The sequence below is a fragment of the Acipenser ruthenus genome, chromosome 3, assembly GCF_902713425.1.
Source record: "Acipenser ruthenus chromosome 3, fAciRut3.2 maternal haplotype, whole genome shotgun sequence".
NCBI lineage: Eukaryota > Metazoa > Chordata > Actinopteri > Acipenseriformes > Acipenseridae > Acipenser > Acipenser ruthenus.
Genome location: NC_081191.1, coordinates 58,702,698 through 58,724,714, shown reverse-complemented (window position 1 = coordinate 58,724,714; position 22,017 = coordinate 58,702,698). Strand labels below are relative to the sequence as shown.

Genomic DNA, 22,017 nt, shown 5'->3' with positions numbered 1-22,017 from the left:
TGTGATAATTGAATAAGACAAGTTAATAGACTGTGGGTTAGCAGAACAAAACAACAATAATACAGACAAGTTAAGGCTGTAACTGCTTCACCGTGGTAACAGGGTCCCTTGCTATACAACATATTGTAACTGGTACTATTAATCTCTTTGTTTATGATGCAATCTCTTGTAACAGCTCAATGCGTCTGGTCAGTAAAGCTCCTGCCAAGGTTATTTGCTTTAGATTCTTTGGAACATACATTTAAAAAAAAAAAAGTATGTTTGTGTCTCTTGGTGGGGAAGGGCTTCCCCCTTCAACAATCAAGCTGGTTTGGCTTTGTAACAGGGCAAGGAGCCCTGTAGTGTTGTTTATTTATTTTTAGAACAGGCTCTCCCCCTCCGCTCCTGTGCAGTGTATTTTGTATTTGTTTTGTATTATGATTTATTAGTGTATTTTTATATGACGGCAAAGCACTGCGAGTTTTGTTATTGTTTTGGTAATGTATAAATGTGACGGCGTAGCCGTGTGTTTTGTTTTGTTTATTTTTAAACGTTTTCTGGAATAAATTAAAAACCTCTTGCAGAAGGTGGCCATCTCCTGAATTAATTGATTAATTTGTTGCTAAATCGGGACATGGTCACCTGCATATAAGCCTCCAGCTCTCTGCGATCGGTGTGGGTGTTAGAGCGGAGAGAGCGAGCGAAAAACGAAACTAAAAATTAAATACAGGATCAGTGAAGGCTACAGCCCAGCCTAACCTGTATTGTTTAATATTTTGGGTTCGAGATTTGATGGCTACAGCCCAGCCTGACCTGTATTGTTTAATATTTTGGGTTCGAGATTTGTTTAGTTTGAACTTTTATTTTGCTCACAAGTTCTGGCATGCTCCCTCTGCTGGTGGCGGTGATGGAGGCGGAACCAGCAAGTACTCTCCCTTGGCTGGTGGAGGTCGGAGTGGCACACAGTCCTCCCACGGCGGAGGAGGTGGCACTAGCAGGTATTCTCCCTCTGCTGGTGGAGGCCGGAGCGACAAACAGTCCTTCCAGGGTGATGGAGGTGGAACCAGCAGGTATTCTACCTCTGCTGGCGGATACCTGGGGTGTGGATGCACCGACTCCCCCCTCTTGGGCTGTGGACGCACCGACTCCCCCCTCTTGGGCTGTGGACGCACTGACTCCCCCCTCTTGGGCTGTGGACGCACCGACTCCCCCCTCTTGGGCTGTGGACGCACCGACTCCCGCCTCTTGGGCTGTGGACGCACCGACTCCCGCCTCTTGGGCTGTGGACACACCGACTCCCCCCTCTTGGGCTGTGGACGCACCGACTCCCCCCTCTTGGGCTGTGGACGTTCGGGCTCCTCCCACTCAGGCGTAGGACGTTCGGGCTCCTCCCTCTCAGGCGCAGAACGTTCGGGCTCCTCCCTCTCAGGCGCAGGACGTTCGGGCTCCTCCCTCTGGGGAGGTAGTGGGGGTGGGCACAACAGGCGTTCCTCTGGTGAGAGGGGGCAGTTCGCTGGGAAATGCCCCCACTCCCCACAGATGCAGCAGCAATACTGCACTCCCATGCTGTGGAGGAGGGCTTCCCAGCCAACCTCCTCCTGTGGCTGTAGCCCTGGTTCCACCTCCTCTTTCTGAGGTGGAGTGTGGTAGCAGTCGGGCGACACATGGCCAACCTCACCAACTTTAAAACACCACTCAACCCCCCTCAAGCATGTCAGGCAGACTTGCTCCGGCTGTTGCTTCCGGCTGTATTCTACCTCTGCTGGCGGATACCTGGGGTGTGGATGCACCGACTCCCCCCTCTTGGGCTGTGGACGCACCGACTCCCCCCTCTTGGGCTGTGGACGCACCGACTCCCCCCTCTTGGGCTGTGGACGCACCGACTCCCCCCTCTTGGGCTGTGGACGCACCGACTCCCGCCTCTTGGGCTGTGGACGCACCGACTCCCGCCTCTTGGGCTGTGGACGCACCGACTCCCCCCTCTTGGGCTGTGGACGCACCGACTCCCCCCTCTTGGGCTGTGGACGTTCGGGCTCCTCCCACTCAGGCGTAGGACGTTCGGGCTCCTCCCTCTCAGGCGCAGAACGTTCGGGCTCCTCCCTCTCAGGCGCAGGACGTTCGGGCTCCTCCCTCTGGGGAGGTAGTGGGGGTGGGCACAACAGGCGTTCCTCTGGTGAGAGGGGGCAGTTCGCTGGGAAATGCCCCCACTCCCCACAGATGCAGCAGCAATACTGCACTCCCATGCTGTGGAGGAGGGCTTCCCAGCCAACCTCCTCCTGTGGCTGTAGCCCTGGTTCCACCTCCTCTTTCTGAGGTGGAGTGTGGTAGCAGTCGGGCGACACATGGCCAACCTCACCAACTTTAAAACACCACTCAACCCCCCTCAAGCATGTCAGGCAGACTTGCTCCGGCTGTTGCTTCCGGCTGTATTCTACCTCTGCTGGCGGATACCTGGGGTGTGGATGCACCGACTCCCCCCTCTTGGGCTGTGGACGCACCGACTCCCCCCTCTTGGGCTGTGGACGCACCGACTCCCCCCTCTTGGGCTGTGGACGCACCGACTCCCCCCTCTTGGGCTGTGGACGCACCGACTCCCGCCTCTTGGGCTGTGGACGCACCGACTCCCGCCTCTTGGGCTGTGGACACACCGACTCCCCCCTCTTGGGCTGTGGACGCACCGACTCCCCCCTCTTGGGCTGTGGACGTTCGGGCTCCTCCCACTCAGGCGTAGGACGTTCGGGCTCCTCCCTCTCAGGCGCAGAACGTTCGGGCTCCTCCCTCTCAGGCGCAGGACGTTCGGGCTCCTCCCTCTGGGGAGGTAGTGGGGGTGGGCACAACAGGCGTTCCTCTGGTGAGAGGGGGCAGTTCGCTGGGAAATGCCCCCACTCCCCACAGATGCAGCAGCAATACTGCACTCCCATGCTGTGGAGGAGGGCTTCCCAGCCAACCTCCTCCTGTGGCTGTAGCCCTGGTTCCACCTCCTCTTTCTGAGGTGGAGTGTGGTAGCAGTCGGGCGACACATGGCCAACCTCACCAACTTTAAAACACCACTCAACCCCCCTCAAGCATGTCAGGCAGACTTGCTCCGGCTGTTGCTTCCTCCAGCTCCTCCTTTTCCCTCCCACCTTTCCTCTTCTTCCTCCCATCTTTTCTCCTCTTCCTCCAAGAAGTTATATACAAAAAAAATGAAAAAAACTGCAGTACCCTTATCCCCTGGCCTGTCGGAGGCTGTGGTTTATCCCACTTCTAAAACCACGTGTGCCAGCGTGGCTGGGTGGTGACGTCAGGCAGAAGCAGGAACGTAAACAAACTGACACCAATAGTACTGCAGTTTCAAAATAATAAAGATGCGGCGGCGCCGTTTATTTAAATAATACAAAAATAAATAAAAAGTTTAAACACAAAAAGACTTTGCTCACAGAGTAAAATAAAAGTTCAAACTAAACAAATCTCAAACTCAAAATATTAAACAATACAGGTCAGGCTGGGCTGTAGCCTTCACTGATCCTGTATTTAATTTTTAGTTTAGGTGACCATCTCCCGATTTAGCAACAAATTAATCACTTAATTCGGGAGATGGCCACCTTCTGCAAGAGGTTTTTAATTTATTCCAGAACACGTTTAAAAATAAACAAAACAAAACAAAACACACGGCTACGTCGTCACATTTATACATTACCAAAACAATAACAAAACTCGCAGTGCTTTGCCGTTTATAAAAATACACTAAAAAATCATAATACAAGACAAATACAAAATACACTGCACAGGGGCGGAGGGGGAGACCCCGTTCTAAAAATAAATAAACAGAACACTGTACAGGGCTCCTTGCCCTGTTACAGGCTTCTTAAACTGTCAACAGGAAATTGCAATGTCACATAAATACCCATATGCAATGTGTTATTTGCTATGCTATGCAAACAAACTTATTATTGCGCAAAGGCCTCTTCTGGACCTGATACATGTGGTATTAGGGCAGTCACATACACAAAGGACATTGGAACTGCATTCCAGCTTTGAAATAAGTTAAGGAATGACATCCTGGCCGCTTCCAGTTCACTTCCATTAGTGATTATTGGTGTGAATGAAACTATTAGCATATCAGTCGTTTTGATGTGGTTTCCTGAATAGGGGAAAGCCGAAATACTAAAAAGCCTAGTTTAAAAGCCCGGGAGCCAGCTCTACCTTAAGTTCAGGTCTGTTGTGCCATTTGAGTTAAGAAGCAATTTTGCTGATACTTATTGCTTTGTGACATTTTTTGATCCCCACTTTGAGAGTCCGCAGTTTGTCCTTTCTGCATCTTGAGATTCATCACATCTGAAAGTATCAACTGTCTGAGCAGGAAAAATGGAATAAGAAACATGACAGAAAAAGGTAATTTGACAAAGTAGAATTTTATACTTAATAAAATATGCATTGTTGGCATTTTAACAAGTACTGGCAATTTAGCTAAAATACGTATTTATTCAATACATTAAAGTTTACTCTTAAGTGCCTACATTTATATAAGTTCTACATTTTGGCAATAATATCACATTTACTTAAACAAAAAACAGACAAACAAACAAAATGATTTACTACTAAAAAGCTGCCTAGCACAATAATACTGAAACAAGAAATCACTTCATGTGAAAAGGTAGGCTTTAGGCGCACAGACAAAAAAAAACCCTTACATTATGTAAAAGTCATATAATACATTCTGTAATAAAGCACTTCATGCAAGGACAATAACATTTCGAATGGCACATTTAAAACTTGTTCCTTTAAATTCCTTAGAAAATAAAATGGTCTTAATCAAAGTCCATGACACTGAAAACATAATTTCTGACTTTCAAAAGGTTATTAAAAATATTGCATTTTACTTTGTCTCTGTAAATATGTTAAGCAAGGCATATTGTCAAATTACCCACAAGTGGATATCAATGATTGTCATTATCACAAACATGGCTATTCTTCATCAGCATCTTTTGTCATTTATTTGATTTTACACAAGAACAAAATGAATCCCTTTTGATGTTTATCATGATTACAGGCTACTGTAAGTCATAATTTGGATAGTATCAATCTGTTGTGACCTAGCGTTTTAAATGAAGAGGCTGTATGTCTGTATAAGATCTTACAGACATTCTACAACACACTTAACCTACAGATCACCAGAAAGACCAGTTTCTGACACTACTCTAACACTTCTCTGACAAAGTGTTACAATGCTGTTCATGGAATACCTTGTGCGTCAACACACGGTTTTGGGCCGGGTCCCAAATGGTTAAAGATGAACACAATTTAAAATTTGCACTTGATTATCACAGCAATTTGTTTTCTCGACCGAGGAAAAATCCCTTCCTTTTCATTATATTAATTTTGTCAAGTCAGGAGGTTGGATGTCTGCACTTAAGAAGCAAACTGCAAATGATATCTCATTGTGTTCTTATGTTCATCAAGAAGCATTTAACAGGTTACCGATAAAGCTGCTAAAAGGCTTAGGAAAAGTGCAAAATATAAAGACATTTTGTTGGTACACCCAGAAGAAGTCTTCCCGGAGACCTGCACTTGGGATGTAGTGAGTGCAGATAGGGGTACGTGGGATACCAGGGTTGGACTTCCGTAGTTTATCAATGAGTCAATCTTCTCAGCTTCTTTATTGCATGCTTCAATCTGTAATAATACAAATAAGTGCAAATGAAAAGACCACAGCTTTTTAATCCGTTGTGTGTAGGGTTTCTTATTGTTATGAGATATGTCAGCAGTTTAGGTTCTGTGCAAAATGATTTCTGCTATAAGAAGTATGTCAGAAATTCAAAATTAAAGCCATCTGTATGACGACAAAGTTAAATAATATAGAACAAGAAATGTCAATGAATAGTTTCATGGAAATTGGGTAAGTGGTGTTTAAAGTAATTGTAGCTAACAAAATAGTTTTCAAAATTCTCTACCATGCACATCTATTGACTCAAAAGGTCCAAATGTGCAGTTTTGAAAGAAACACACGTTTTAGCAAGCATGAATTGTCATTTTAAAACATGATGGGGTCTATGCATGAAAATAGACAGGATTTCTAGATTGTCTCGATAATACACTGAGTTTATTTTATTTATTTTTTGACATTTTCATAAAACCACCATCAGGATAAATATAGCGAGGGCCCTGTTTTACTGGCAGGTTTTAGCTAATGGAAAATTACTGGCAACTTTCCAACAACCAATTACATTTTGTTTTTAAATTACCTTGTCCTATAATGTCAACAGAGCTGACAGGAAAGTTTTTTGTGGCAAAAATAAAAGCATTCTAAGAGAAGAAAACCAAAATGATCCACTCAAGAACTTGATAGTCTTAGAGAAGAGGTCATGGCAAATGAAAACAAATTGTTTGGAGAAAGTGTGCATCAATAAAAATGAGAAAACTAATTTGGCAGAGGTTACAGAACATGTCAATGCTGTCTCAGTAAAACTAAACATCTTGGATCGTCAAAAAACATGGCAGGACGAAAGACGTGATGTTAAAAAAAAAAGTGGCACATCTCCATAGAGAAGCTTTTGTCACTGGTGGTGGCTAGTTTGCTGGTGTTTTAACATCATCAGATGAGGCTGTATATAGTACCATTCCAACTGAAACAATTATTGGATTAGGAGTATATTACTCATCTGCCAAATCCATGCGACATCATGGCACATTCAAGGGCACTGGTAATTCCCCCTCCAGTTCCTGACAAACATTTCAAATGGTTTGTCTATTGACAAACAAAGTGTATTTTAACTACCTGCAAAAAATAAATAACCATATGATGGATATGTTGCTTATTTAAATTTTAAGCTACTAATACAAATGCCAACAACAAGAAAACATGTTGTTTTATATAAGCATGTAATATAAATGGGAGTACATAAGTGGAGAAATTAACTTTTTTTTGGATAAATATCTGCACTTCAGTAACATATACTAATAACTACATGGTCCCTGCCTTTTATGGGCCCTCAGGTTTGTAGCTAATCAGAAAGAAAACACTTGTGTACTACAATATGTTTGTTAGTGGCCTGTGGCACCCCTGCACAGGAAAAGTGGGTTTTGTGTGTGTGTGTGTGTATTTATTGTAAATAATGTTGTGTCTAAACTGTGTTATTAAACAGTTCATGAAGAACTTGAGGCTCCTGGGAGATCCTGCCTGCTGTGTGTGATTGCCAGCTGTGGAGTCCTAATCAGCAGGTAGGTGTGTTCCAGAAGGGCATCAGGTATAAAAATGTCCTGAGTATACACCTCAGGGCTGCTCTAAGCCATACACCAAAAGACTGAAGGTCATCCACACTACTCAGCAAATTGCAATGCACCTCTGTAATAACTTGTAGTCGTGCGTATAGTGAGATCGTCATGAAGATATGATGTCTGAGGTCAGGCTATGCGTTCAGGGGCTATGCATGCGCATACAGCTCAGAGCCAGTTTAGAGTGATGCTTTTAATCTATAAGTCTAAGGCAGCTCAGATCGGAGTTTTGCATGTAAACACACTATTATATACTGTTCGTAATCCCCACCTGCAAACTGCTTGTTATTGCAGAACTTAGGCTGCAGTTTGCTTCTTTGTTATGTTTACCCCCGATACGAGGACTTGCTCCTGTTTCTAACAAACAAAGCACTTTCTGTTCACTGTAGACATCTTACTGTAAAACAATATGCTTTTGTGGTTTTAGAACTTTGTTTCACCCTGACCTTTATTTTAGCTACTTCAAGCTTTGCAAAGTTTTCACAATTTATTTATAATCCTGCAGAAGTGAAGCAATAACAGACTCCCTGTAAGCAAGATAAACATACTAAGAACTCGTTCTTTAACCTAGTGTACTACCAGATGCCATGTTTAAAATTTAAATACAAGTATATATAACATGTGTTTCTTTCAAAACTGCATTTCATCGATGGTGATTGAACAGTTCTGTTAAAAGTTGTGCCTTCAGATAAGACTTAAATACAGAGATAGTTCAGAAAACCTGACTTACCTGCAGTGATGTAGGTTGCTGGTCAACTGGCACAATGAGTATCACAATTTCAGATTCTATACTTAGGTATCCAAATATATCACACTGAGGCACCGAGATATGCAGACGTAAAGTCCGAAGGATGTTGTGTACAGTCACTGGCTGTTTATAGTTTATCTGAGAAAAGAACACAGTGTTCAATAAAACTACACATAATGTTAGATCATAACACTGGTTCTCTGAAATAGAAATGTAACCGTTACCTAATGGATGTTTACCTCCTAAAGACTCTGATATCTGAATATTATATACCAAAGCTAATCGGCCGAGCCTGTGATGCTGTCGTGCCTGCCCTCCGATGGTATACAGTACTGCGCTCACAGATCTCAGCGTAATTTTTCCTTCAAGCCTGCTGCAATCATGGACGCAGCGACCTTGAAGGTTAATGGTTACATTTCTATTTCAGGGAACCAGGGTTATGATAATAATGTAAGGTTCCCTTTCAAGTACGAAATGTAACCATTACCTAATGGGTGAGTATACCCAAGCCGTCTCAAGGGCAAGATTGCCGAACGACCGGAATGCCACAAGGCTAAGCCGAGTGGCTGCCTTGTGTGTTACATTAGGAACCCCAGTAACAAGTAGCTAGGGCAAAAAAATTGAGGGAGAAACTCACCTCTATGCCTGTGTTGTAAGGGTCGACTGAGAAGCCACTCAACATTATTTCCAAAATAAGGGTTTTAAGGATCCACGACATTAAGTCTGTAGAACCTAGCAAAGGTATGAGGAGTAGCCCACACCGCTGCTTTGCAAATGTCGTTGACAGATGCACCCTGGAATAAAACCCACGAAGTTGCCATGACCCTGGTGGAATGGGCTTTGAACTTTTCTGGAGGGGTCAAGTTGGCCAGCTCATAGGCAGTCCTGACTGCTATCCATTTGGACTGCCTCTGCTTAGACAGGACTTGACCATGGGATTCGCTGCATAGCAGACAAAAAATTGTTCGGACTGCCTCTAACTTTTCGTCCTGTCAATACAGTACGCCAGGGACCGCACTGGGCAGAGCGCATGAAGCAGTCACTCCCTCCCAGACTGGAAAGGAGGTGGATGGAAAGCCTCCAGTTCCACAGACTGGTTGACATGGAATGCCGGAAAGGCAGGATTGGTACGGAGCGTAAAAATGGCGCTGAGATCTATGAGCGCAGTCCTTTTGTACCCTCGAGGGCGAGCATGACAGCGTCATAGACTCGGCCGAGTAGCTTTGGTATATAATATTCAGGTTTCAGGAGGTACACACCCATTAGGTAATTGTTACATTTCATACTTGAATGGTTACATTTCATACTTGGTTATTTACTATTGTTATTTTAATCAGCTACAATGTTTCAGCTGTCATCATAATCAGGTGACCACAAAAGTAAGAAACATTAAAATTCAGCAAAGTATTAGCTTGTGTGTACTGCTCTCTTGTGGCATCTTGACGCTAATACAGTGTTAACTGGTAATATTGCACTGCATTCTTTTTTCATCCATTCTTAAAAGGTACCACATGAGATCTCAATAGAGAAACATTTCTTTCAGCACAATTAAATGAAATCGCCTTATTCTCTACATTTATAAATCACAAAAAGCAGATTAAACACAGTATAAAAATGTCCAAACTAAATGACTTTTTTATGGCTTATGTGTTTGAGCAATATGCTATGGATTGCACAATGTATTTTGTATGTGTTGTGGTAATTCACAGATATTGTATTTCAGTTTACATAAAGTGTGTGGTTACCTTGGCAAAAACATTGAGCTGATCTTTGCTCCACAGAACTTTCAGCATTCCAGCACACAAAGGACAGCAGGCTCCTAACAGACACAAAGGAAGCCATTAGATTTGATTCTCTAAAACATACAGATACCTAACACAGTGATCCGAGCACGATTTTGTCTTATTGCTAGGACAAATAATTGGAACAGATATTGTGTGAAATGTAGCCAGAGACAAAAAACACCATTTTCGTGTTTGCCGAAAGTATGAAATGCAATTGGTATACATCAAATACCAAAAAGATATTAATAATAATAAATAAAAATACACAGAGAGACATGTCAAAAGTAATCAGACACCTCTAAGGTGATCAACATCCCGCTCCAGGTATTGATTACAAGGCTCCTTCCTTTGTTTCCATCCCAACTTGGATGACTGTGCACCGGCACATGGAGCACGTTCAGTCACCTTGCTCCATGTGAGAGTGCTGAGGAATCTGTGTTCCTGTGGCCATGTCAATCACCGGATATGAATCAGATGAAAGATGTTTGGTACTTCAGAAACATTCGCCCCAACCCAGCATTGTTCCAGCTCTGAAAGATGTGCTTCTTGAATCAGCGAACAACATACCCCAGGAGAAGATTGCCTCTCATTCAGGGGATGCCATATTGGGTCAATTTAAAGAACAACCTTTAAGGTATTAACTAATACAGTACCTGTCATAGTGCCCTTTGTTGTTCCATTTTGGCAGGATAAACATTTCACACACACACCTGTGTTATGGATGTCCATTTACTTCTAACATGGCTCGGTACTGTAAATGCTGTTTAAAAAAGCCTCCCTGTCATGTATTACAAGGTAATGTACATTTGGTCGGATACAGGGTTTAATTTTAATAGTTCTCTGCACTTTATATAATTTTAGTCGATATCTTTAATTCTGATTTAGTTAACTTTGCGCAGATGACCATTGTCACCTGGGTTTCTCCGACTGGCGTAATAAAAGTAAGAATTACCAGGTGGTATTACTGGTATGCATCCACTTGCTGAGAGGGGTGGGCATGTAATGGCGGCACATGCAGTATGAGTGCCTGAGTCAGACACCACTCCCACAGCATGACAATGACCAAGGTAGTCCACAGCAACTCGGTCAGAGTAGGCAGCACATACAGAACTGTAGGTCTCCCCGTTGTGGCCGCAGACAGGCTTCTCTGGCTTACATATGTCCTTAGAATGAGAGCAAACCGACAAAACAATCAGGGTTCTGTTATGAAATGTACTTTACATTCCCTTTAACTTGTATAACGTGCAATGCAACATTTAACAATACGGTATTGTGGATATGCAAAATAGAAGTATAATTTGTTATCACAAAAATAATGCCTTTTAGATGTTACTGTATAACTTTGATCATACTTTTTTTGCTTTTTTTACCTAGTGGCAGCCAGTGGAAGAATACTGGATTTGACAAATTACTGTGAGGGCATTTCAATGCTTATTTTATAATGTGAAAATTAAATCCATTTTTGCACGGCCCTTACAAAGATTCTACAATATTTTGTGAAAACCGTATAGTTTAGAACAATAAGTATGCACTAACAAGAATCCAAACAGCAAGTCTTTAACTCCTTAACATAAAAACATAACTTAAAGAAGTAGCTAATAAGGTAATTATGCTGCTTAATCACTTGTAACAATTTAAAAACAATCTCATCAGTATAGTTTTTTTGTGGATATCCCAAGGAACAACATGACAAAGCTCTAAATTGTAGTGGAGTTAGAAGGAATAGTACAGCAAAACCTAGCATGCTGGAAATGAATCAGCCCTCAATTACATTCACATTTCACGAGCTAATCAAATTTCGGGAATGTTATCTGTCAGAGTTAAACAACTGCCTGCAGTAACAAATCAAGACAAACATGTTTGAGGATAATTTCATTTGTATGAAATCCAGAGGGCCCGTAGAGGGATACCTACAACGTTCAAGTCTCTGTCCACTGTTATGAGAGTGCAGAATGAGGAAGCTCCATTCAAAGATTTGGAAGATTAGAAAGACATTTACAAGAACTGAAAGAAAGACAAAGATATTTAGGCATCTACTGCAGAGGACAGAGATAGAGATAGAAAGAGGCAGAGAGAAATGCAAGAAGAGAAAAACAGAATGGATTAAACAACAGTTAAATTCAAGCTGTAGACCAGAAAGTAAAGTCAAGCCGGTCTATTAAGGGATTAATACTTATGTAATTTTGCTTAGCTGCTGCAACAGTATATCGTAGGTGTGCCAAAAAAACTCAATTTTCAACACAACTTTAGCTCTATGGAAATGAAGGTTTTCGCCTCTTGAGATGTATTGACAAATGAAATGACATGTTTTGTTGTAATGAAAAAGCATAAGGTATTGACTTTAAATAACATCTTAATTTCTGAATCTCACTCAAAGATGTTTAGATGGCCAATATACAGATCAATGTACTGTGGTGCTTCACCAGAATTAGTAGATAGATACATAGCTATTATATACATAAGTGTGCCAACTGCCATGTGAATTTCCAAACAGTATCCTGCCAAACTATCTCAACATTTAAGATAGAGAGTAATGGAAGACTAGTCTGGGTAAATTCTCGTTCCGCTGCTCCCCCAAAAAATAACATTAGGTTATTATCATAACCTTGGTTCCCTGAAATAGAAATGTAACCATTACCGTATGGGTATTTACCTCGTAAAAACCCGGAACCTGAATATTGTATACCAAAACTGCTCAGGGAGCCTGTGACACAGTCATGGCCCACCCCTGAAGGGTACAAAAGCACTGTGCTCACAGATCTCAGCGTCATTTTTCCTTCAATCCTGCAGCAATCATGGACGCAGCAAAGGTTAATGGTTACAGTTCTAATTCAGGGAACCAGGGTTATGATAATAACCTAACGTTCCCTATCAAGTACGAAATGTAACCATTATCATATGGGTGAATGTACCAAAGCCATCGCAAGGGCAAGATTGCAGAAAGACTGGAATGCTACAAGGCTAAGCCAAGAGGCTGCCCTGTGGTTTACCATACGGAACCCCAGTAACAAGTAGCTAGGGTGAAAAAATTGAGGGAGAAACTTCTATGCCTGTGTTGTAGGGTCGACTGAGAAGCTGCCCTTAACACTCTAGTTCCAAAACCAGGGTTTTGAGGATCCCCAAAATTAACTCTGTAGAACCTAGTAAAGGCATGAGGAGTAGCCCACACCACTGTATTGCAAATTTTACGACAGATGCACCCTGGAATAAAGCCCACAAAGTTGCCATGACCCTGGTGGAATGGGCAGTGAGTTTTTCTGGAGGGGGCAAGATGGCCAGCTAACAGGCAGTCCTGACCATGTCTGCTATCCATTTGGACAGCCTCTGCTTAGACAGGGCTTGACCATGGGACCTATAACAAACAAAAAATAGTTCAGACTACTTCCAACTTTTCGTCCTGTCAACGTAATACGCCAGACAGGGCTGGCGTCAGCACCCAGGCAACACGGCAGTTGCCAGGGGCTTTAACGTTATGAGGGGCCCACCTGAGGATAAAGAAATATGTGATTTAAAATAAAAAAATGTTACTAAATAAACCATTGCTTTTCAAAACCGTAAACGCAATATTTTTCTGCCTCTTTGTCAGCGTCTTTATTGTTATTTTCTTCCTGTTAGCTCTGCAGCTGCTTAGTCACTCCCTATTGGTGGGGAAAGAGTCAGGTGTAAATTTGATTGGGCGGTAACCTTAATGATGAATCTCGCGGGTTTAAGCATTTAGGGGGGGGGGGGGGGGGAATAGAACATTTTGACTACTGCTCAAAATGTAATCCGACTCTACCAAGTCTCGTGAACCCCAGAAAAAGAAACAAAAATCTGTCTACCAAAAACATAAGGAAAAAGCAACAAGAGAAAAAAATCTGCAGAAACTTAAAGCTCAATCACAAATTAAATGTTTTTTCCAGCCTACTGGTAGTGAGACCGCTGAATAAAAGCTACAGCAAGCGAAACACAAGGGCCTGGAGAGACTGACACAACTGACACTGAACTTCAGAACGAAGCTGAAATTGTTTTGACAACAACTAAACAACCAGCTGTCAAAACTCACCCGGTGATCCACAGTGTGATTTTGAACTCTCCGAACCGCAGCCAGAGCTCAGTGAAGATCCTGCGGAATGGCTGGAGAGAATTACACATTCCTTGCGATGTCAAGCAGTTGTAAGAGGGCCCAAGCAACAGCAGGGATCTGATATGTTAAACTGGGATTTTCCAACTACTGAATACCTTGACGGTACTAAAGGCGATTCTCTTCAGTTCACTACAGTCGGAAGGTAAGCAACCGATCAACAGTAAAAAGAGACTGGCTAGTCTATTCAAAATCATTGGATTCGTTGTTCTGCTTTTGTTGCTTGTTATTTGAACGTGACAAGAAGTCAAATTTCTTTAGTTGGAAGGGATTTTGAGACTGGAAGCACCGATGGGTCTTTACATTCACACAACACTTCCCCCAGTCACATTAACAGTTACTGTAAATGGAAGAAATTGGAGTAAGCACTGAAGACAAATGTGATGATCGATAAAGAAATTATCAAAAATTTAGAGTCGGAAAAGGAAAGGTGGTGTCAGGTTCTGAATCGATTGTTAGAAGTAATAAGATGGCTAGCGAAAAACAATCTGCTCCATTGAGGCAAAGTCATTTTTTGGACTTTTGCAGAGAATTTATACGTTCTTTGTTGCATCTAAGAAACGTTGGGAAGTTGTGAAGCAGCATTTGACAAAACTTACACTGAAGGGACTCTGTGAAACGCACTGGAGCATGAGTCTTGATTCAGTTAGAGCAACTGTGTTACAGTTTCCACAGCTTGAAAAAGCTTTTGAGCAGCTTTTGCACATTCTTGATGCTGAAGCCTTATCAGAGGCACAGTCTCTGAATGCTCAAATTTCCACGTTCAAATTTGTTGTTTCTTTAACAATCTGGCATGAAAACCTGTCACAAATTGACATGCTGACACTGCCAGTGTGATTCCTTTGATTGAAACTGTTATTTCAGATTTTCAAGCTTACTCTTTCGATGGACTTGTAAAGTCTGAAACCCAAGCTGCAGAAGTTTGCAAACAGCTATTTATTCCAACTGAATAGCCTGTTCACAGAGCTCACAAATGAGCAAGAAAGTGCTCAGACCAAAACTGCCAAGAAGCTTTTTGCTGCAAAGCTGCTGCTGCAGCAGCACTGTACTCTGACCTTAGGAGTGAGTTTGAGCAGACTTTTTTCAAACCCCTGCTTGAAACAGTGCTGGCTGAAATTGAAATAAGATTGAATTTCCTGATGGCTCATAATCAAAAATTGACTGCCTTGTTTTAACTTCTGTATGCCAGGGTACTTGCAAAATCGCAGTGGTCCTCTTGATCAGCAGTAGAGAAGCTTTGCTGACAGGGAGAGCTTAACTGCAGGGGATGCACTGTCAGACTTCACACCCTCAGACAGGAACTGTTCGCCCACTTCCAACGGTGGACAGGCAGTGGCAAACGTTTCCGCGGTAATTCCACGAGAACAGTTCATTGGTGAGAAACAGCTGCCCAGAGCTTTTCCATTTGCTCCGATTGCTTGGAACGGCGATTCTTCTATTTCGTCTTCCTCAGGGGATGGAAAAGAGAAGTAGAGGAGGATGAAGAAGACTGTGAGGACAGTTTTCTGCCTGGGTTACTTTCCCGGGTGCGTCGTCCACTCTCCCTTGGCACAGAGCCATGGGGTGAGGACGCAGCCGCCTCTCTAACAGAAGGTGATGGGGAAGCGCGCTGAGCAGGAGTAAGGGACGAACCGGATCGGTTCGGTACCGGTGCAGTGACTTTAGCACCGGCTTGGTGTGGGTCCACCGGTTTGCAGTCACCACCAGTGGTAATGTCCACTTGTACAAGCCACTGGCACAACCATTCAGTCAGTACCACACAAGAGACTGAGGGAAGCTTGCTTGTTATAATGGTACTAACAGCCTTCATAATGGTGATGCTAAAGCCGTCACCAAAATGGCATCAAGATACTGTGGATGAGTTTGCAAGCTACCACAACCGAAGCAAGTATCTTTGCCCCGGAAGCTACTCTTGCTGCACTTGTGCTCAGCACCACGTTGCAGACAGGCTTGTGAATAGTCTGTAAAAAACAGAAAAACACATAATAATTGCCACAAAAAACAGTAATAAAACACTTACTGAAATAATATCAAATGTCTTGTATTTTAGCTGAAAGCCAAAACGAGAAATAAAATAACTCCAGCCGGAGCTATGTAGCCTGGGGTGAGAGCACAGTCAACCGACTTATGTTGCTGGATCCCTGGGAAGGAGCAACTCAAGCCGCTGGCTTCAGGTGGGGCACAAGGCCGCAGCAGGAAATAACAAGCAACAGGCTGTAGTGCACAATATACAGGTAATTAGTAAAAGTTTTACAGCGTTAATCTAATATTGCATACATTTTGTGATTTGTGATATCTGTGAGCACACTCCTTTTGTGCCCTTGGGGGTGGGCCATAACTGCGTCACATGCTTGCTGAGCAGCTTTGGGATACAATATTCAGGTTTTGGGTCTTTAGGAGGTAAATACCCATATGGTAGTGGTTACACTTTGTACATGAAAGGGAACAGCAACTTGTTTGAACACTATAGTTACAAAAACAAATATGCACCAACTGCATAAATTATACATGCATGTTACTGAACTGGTTGTAGGGTTTAAAACAAAACACATTACTTTCCCTAGCTTCCTGCTTCGTCGTACGTATTCCTGCAATATCTTTTACAACACAATCATGATTTTTAAAATATTTTCATTAATATATCCCTGGTCATACATCTGTTTTGAGTAGTTATTATCGTTTTACATCGGTTATGCATCGCCTCTTCCCGCAAAAATGTCTTCTGAATTCAAAACATCGCCTGGTTAAATTCAACCTGCTCAATCAGAGATATTTCATTAGTTTCTGACTCATCTCACAAAGCTCAGCATTTTGACTGGTTCATCTGTCCGTCAACTTTGCCAGGATCGTACCTGCTCGCTCCGGCCTCTGAATCTGTGACGAAGCGATTTATGATTTAAGAAGTGATTTTTGACCAGTGATATGTTAATAAAATATCAAAACATTTCTGATTATGTTGAACGAGATAATGCAGGAATATGTACAACAAAGCAGGAAGCTAGGGAAAGTAATATGTTGTGTTTTAAACCCTACTTCCATAATGTATATTTAGCAATAAGACCTGAATTTGTTTATAAATCACATTTGCTTAAACTTGTAGAACAATATGGTTTTAGCCATTGAATGGGTTCAAATCTGGTTTAACAGCTGATTGGTCCTACATGTTTCAGGGATGGTTTCTTAATGAACATTTCTGCTTCAGTGCCTCCACTTTGCCTGAGGTGACTGCAGACTGAATTGTGTGGGGTTCATTTCATGGCTAACCCCCCCTCCAACCCCCCTTTGTGTTTGTTTGTATTGGGAGTCAGATTTTCAGAGATGCAGTCCTGGAAATACTTGTCCTCTTTGTTAAAAAGGCACGAGCAAGCAAAAAACTTTTACACTCATAATGTGTGTGCTTATTTAAAGGTGTCCCACGGCTTTATACATACATATACACATACATATATATATATATGTGTGTGTGTGTGTGTGTGTGTGTGTGTGTGTGTGTGTATAAAGCCGTTGATATTAAAAGGTAAATTTGTGTTTTCTTTAAAATATCATCAGTAAAATAAACACACAATAACAGAAGATTTATAAGCCTGTACAAGCCTATTCATATCATAGGAGTCCCAGACAGCCATGTACAACCTAGTTCCTGCAATAACTCTCTAAATAACAATGCTTTAATGAAGTGATGCATCAGCTGGTAACTCTTTATTAGTTATACCTTTGAGATAATACTCATTTGGTTTAAAATTCATTACGGATTTGTACTTAAATATTGCCTTTGAAGAATAAATTAAATCACTTTCTTATAGGGGTTGATGATCTATAAATCTAAATACAGTACTCTGAAGAAAACTGAAGAGGAAAACTATCTATCCTGAAAGTGTAGATAAAACAAAAGAGAATAAAGCTCATTCTAATTTTGCCATAAGATCTGAATAAATAAAATAATTGTACAGTATTATTTTGACATGACCCCTTTACGATATTTATCCATACTTATACCATATAATGCATCTATCCCTACCTGGCACTGTCCAGTATAGGCAAGCACTTTCCCTCTTTGGTAAAGCTCACAGAGATTGGGGTGCTCAACATTGTCAGTGTCACAAACAGGATCCTCTTCAACCTTTTCACAGTTTGTAGGCTTGGATACACATTTATACTGGTTGCACATATAATCACTAACACTTGTAAGGCAAACTTTCCGTTTTGGTAGACATCTGAAAATTGAAATAAAAAAAAGGCGTCATTGATGCATTTTTGAACATGGGAATGGGGAGAATTAGTTTTAATATTAAACAGCAATTCCTTTTGGCCAGTTTAGATATTTCTATCCAAAAGAAACAGGAAAAGCAGAAACAAATTTTCTCTGGTGTATTATTAAAAATGACTAAAGCAGAATCATACAGCATTTTAATAAAATAATGGCATTGCTTTATTCAATGTATTTGTTTTTGCACAGAGGCAGATTTTAAAATATCACCGTCCGCTCAATTGATCTAAATACGGGAATCATTTAAATATTAAAGTAACTATCTTTTGTGTACCCCCCCCCCCCCCCCAATAAATAAATAAATAAATAAATAAATAAATAAATAAATAAATAAAACAGTATGTGCAAGTCTCTTTTGTATAATTCTGTAAAAATATGTAAATCACCATATAGAATTTAAACAATGGCAGTATTCAGATCCTCCTGTTTAGATCAACTGAATGCTGCAGTTGGAACATCCATCACCTACATGTATTAAACCATAGAAGTACCCCTGCTGATACAACTGGGAAAGGATCATCAATGAATAGATCAGCATACTTGTTACCTTTGACCTTTTGGACAGTTATTGGGGTAGCAGGGATCCTTAGACAGACAAGATCCAAATTCAAACTGATTATCTTGGAGTCCAACGCAGCGAGCAATGCAGGCACTTGGGTAAGTGCGGCCATTATGTGCACAAACTGGCACAAACTGGTCAGCACAGTTACATGGCAGACCTAAAAAAACAAAGATGATAATTAAAATCATGTGGTTTAGATTACCTACAGTACAGAAAGGAAATAATACACCTTTCTGTACTGGTCAAAATGTATTTAGTTGTGTTCATATTTTTCATTTGAGTGTTTGAAGTTATGTATTAACAGCTTGAATACCTGCCTCCAAAACCAATATGAGAAGGAAAAAAAGAAAAATGTGTAAGATTATGAATTAAACATATTAAACACAAGTATTGGTTACCATATTTTCTGACATTCTATTTTCTTCAGAAAGCAATGCATCTTGCTAAAATACATTTTATACAATTATAGCAAGTTATACCTTGTGGTTGACGTCCTTTAGAAACAAATAGTTTCTGCCGTACACACTTAAAAATTCAGTTTTAAAGCTGAAGTGTCCACATTTAAAAAAATCTTTTTTACACGAAAGCCCCTTTCACACTGGTGTTCCTGGCTACCCGGGTCACAATCCCGCGTAGTGTGAAACCACGTACCCGGGTCGTAAGCGACCCAACTCAAGATGCATGACGGCCATCCCTAACCCGACGAAGTAACAAACAGCCACGCCTGCGTGAAGGTTTCACTTCCACAAGGAACATTTCTGTTTATTCTGTTTAGCCATATTTTTTGTTAATTGGGCCACACCATGAGTCACATTGCACCAGAGATGAAGAAACATTTGCTCTAATCAACATTTGGCCCGACGACTCAATCCAGAGAAGCTTGGACGAACACATCCGTAACAAGCTGCTTCCGGGCATTGATACGCACGTTGTGAATTTGCTTCTGTCACCCAGGTAGACCCCGCTTTTTCAAAAACAGTGTGTAATCATGCAGCTGACCTGCATGACACGACCCGCGTCCCGGCTAGAACATGCCTGTGTGAAAGGGGCTTATGTTACTCCCTTTGTGACCCTACTATATTCCTGCACAGTTTAGCCATGTGCATTTAACCATTTTAGATATATGCACACAAGCTTCCTACAATATTGAATCCTGCTTGCAACTGCTATGGGATCTATTCAATTCTTCTAACCTTTGATCTAAATACAGCCGTTGTTTAAAACATTAGAAGAAGGATCTCTAACAGTCTGTGTCTCTCTGAAGTGTATATTTGTCTTTAAAAGTAAGTGACATTACAGGTTTGGTCCTAATTTAATATTTGTGGAGGTATTTACCACGGTTTAATTGAATTAACCTCTGTAGGCTAAATTCTCAAAGCTATTTACTCCAATTTGTTTTTCAAAAAGGAGAAACGCATCCAATAAAGTTACCAAACTAAACAACTAAGACTTTTAATTCATGTGCCTGAATGAAGTTTTAAGTTGTTTCTTTTTTCGTTTTTGGCATTTACTTGGTGTTTTTTCTTTTGTTCAGAAAAAAATTGTGCTAATGACGATTTGGAGGAAATTAGCTTTGAGAATCTATCCCTATATGTCTATGTGAGCAAAACAGGCTTGTAAAATGTGTTAGCTCTGTAACAGGCTTGCTCTGTTAGAGAGCTAACACATTTTTTAAAAAGGGGATCGTATTGTGAAGCAATCTTCTTAAACATGTAAAGAATATTGGAAAACATTACACCTTTAAAATAAACAGAACACTTAAAAGCTAAACAAAAAAAATATACCTGTAAACATCCGCCTATCTTCATCGGAGCTGTGTTCATTCAGGCACTGTCGGCTTGAGCAGATTAGTTTGCCCGCGAAACACGAGCAGACATTACAGTCGACTTGAAAGGACATCCCATGACCTGAAGCATGAAATCCTTAATTAATAGGATGGTCATGTCAAGACAAAACACAATTTCACATCAATCAACTGCAACTGACTGCTGGAAAATTAATCATTACTACAAATACAGTGCATCATTTCCAGACTAGGCACTGTTCATTAGGTGGGTTTGTTTTCCTAAGAGGTCAAATATATCAATATTGTTTTCTATCCACAAATGTTTTAGTTGGTATCAGGATTGATAATTTTTAAGTTGATTTGGAAATTGTATATTAACCTGGTAGCTTTCTAATGGGCTTGTGTCTGCAGCTTATTTTTACTATTAGATAAAGATGGGTTTGTGACCCTAAAGATTCCTTCCACTACACTAGTATGACTATTATGGTAGTGGTTTGCTCCAAACATACATTAGACACACCATATCATGATGTGGTTTTATGATAATTGTCCAAACCAGCTTCTGGAATGGTCTGCATCCAGGACTTTTGCTCAAAGTCTGTCTGCAGAAGAATTGGGACAATAACGTGAGACAGCACGCGGTACCACTGGGTAGTGTTGTACCCCTGTCTCTCGTTCATTTTACATGAGAATATTCCTCATGGCTCCCACGTAAAAAAAACAAAAAAAGTTTTGTACACAGGTGAATTCTCGCAGCTAAAAAAATAAACGAAATACAACTGATACATAACTTTGGGGTATAGAGGTCTGCTCGGGCCTAAATTTAAAACCCGATCCAAACCCGATCCGACCAAACAAATCCGAATGTGACCCAAACCCAAGACCGTTGAAATATCTGCATGCCCGATTCGACAATCTCCACAAATATATTCCAGACACACGGTACTGAAACTAAGTACCTTCACCAAGCAAATAGGCACAACTGTAAAAGTGGTGGGGGTCAAGGTTTTTTTTTCTACAAGTTAGAAGAAACAATTGGGGCAACCTTGGCCCCCATTTGCTCTGTGCTGGGCAAGGTTGCCCCAATGGTTTCTTGAAACTTGGCTTGTGTTTTTGATATCTTGACTTTAAATGGCTAGGCACTTTTGATAACTTGGCATTTTTTCACATTTCCAATGTGTTTTTGTTTCAGATATCACTTCTTTTTTTACTTTATAACACACACACATTATGGAAATAGTAAAATTGTTCAACCTATATTGAGGCCATGTAGTGCGGTTTGGATAGGGTAAATGTAAATAGTAGCCTAGTCTGTTGAAAGGGTTAAGATGTGAATCTGTGTAGCGTAGCAGTTATGTAGTTAGAGTGAAAGTATGACTAATTAGGGTTCAAATCCTATATATATATATATATATATATATATATATATATATATATATATGTTAAAGTTATGTGTTGTTAAGTTTGCAATATAAACCCTGTGTGGTAATTTATTTATTTCATTTCTTAGCAGA

At 41.2% G+C, this 22,017-nt stretch overlaps 1 protein-coding gene across 1 annotated transcript in view; it reads right to left on the bottom strand.

The window, feature by feature from the left end:
- Positions 1–4,354: 4,354 nt before the first annotated feature.
- The window catches only part of LOC117394474 (reversion-inducing cysteine-rich protein with Kazal motifs-like), a 56,008-nt gene continuing 38,345 nt past the window's right edge, over positions 4,355–22,017 (bottom strand). The window contains exons 15-21 of the mRNA XM_033992812.3: positions 20,502–20,624; positions 18,703–18,874; positions 17,907–18,102; positions 10,718–10,928; positions 9,727–9,800; positions 7,964–8,119; positions 4,355–5,634 (exon numbers count right to left, since the gene is read on the bottom strand). Of these exons, the coding sequence (XP_033848703.3) occupies positions 5,428–5,634; positions 7,964–8,119; positions 9,727–9,800; positions 10,718–10,928; positions 17,907–18,102; positions 18,703–18,874; positions 20,502–20,624 (1,139 nt within the window). The 3' untranslated portion in view covers positions 4,355–5,427. The remainder of the gene's footprint in view (positions 5,635–7,963; positions 8,120–9,726; positions 9,801–10,717; positions 10,929–17,906; positions 18,103–18,702; positions 18,875–20,501; positions 20,625–22,017) is intronic.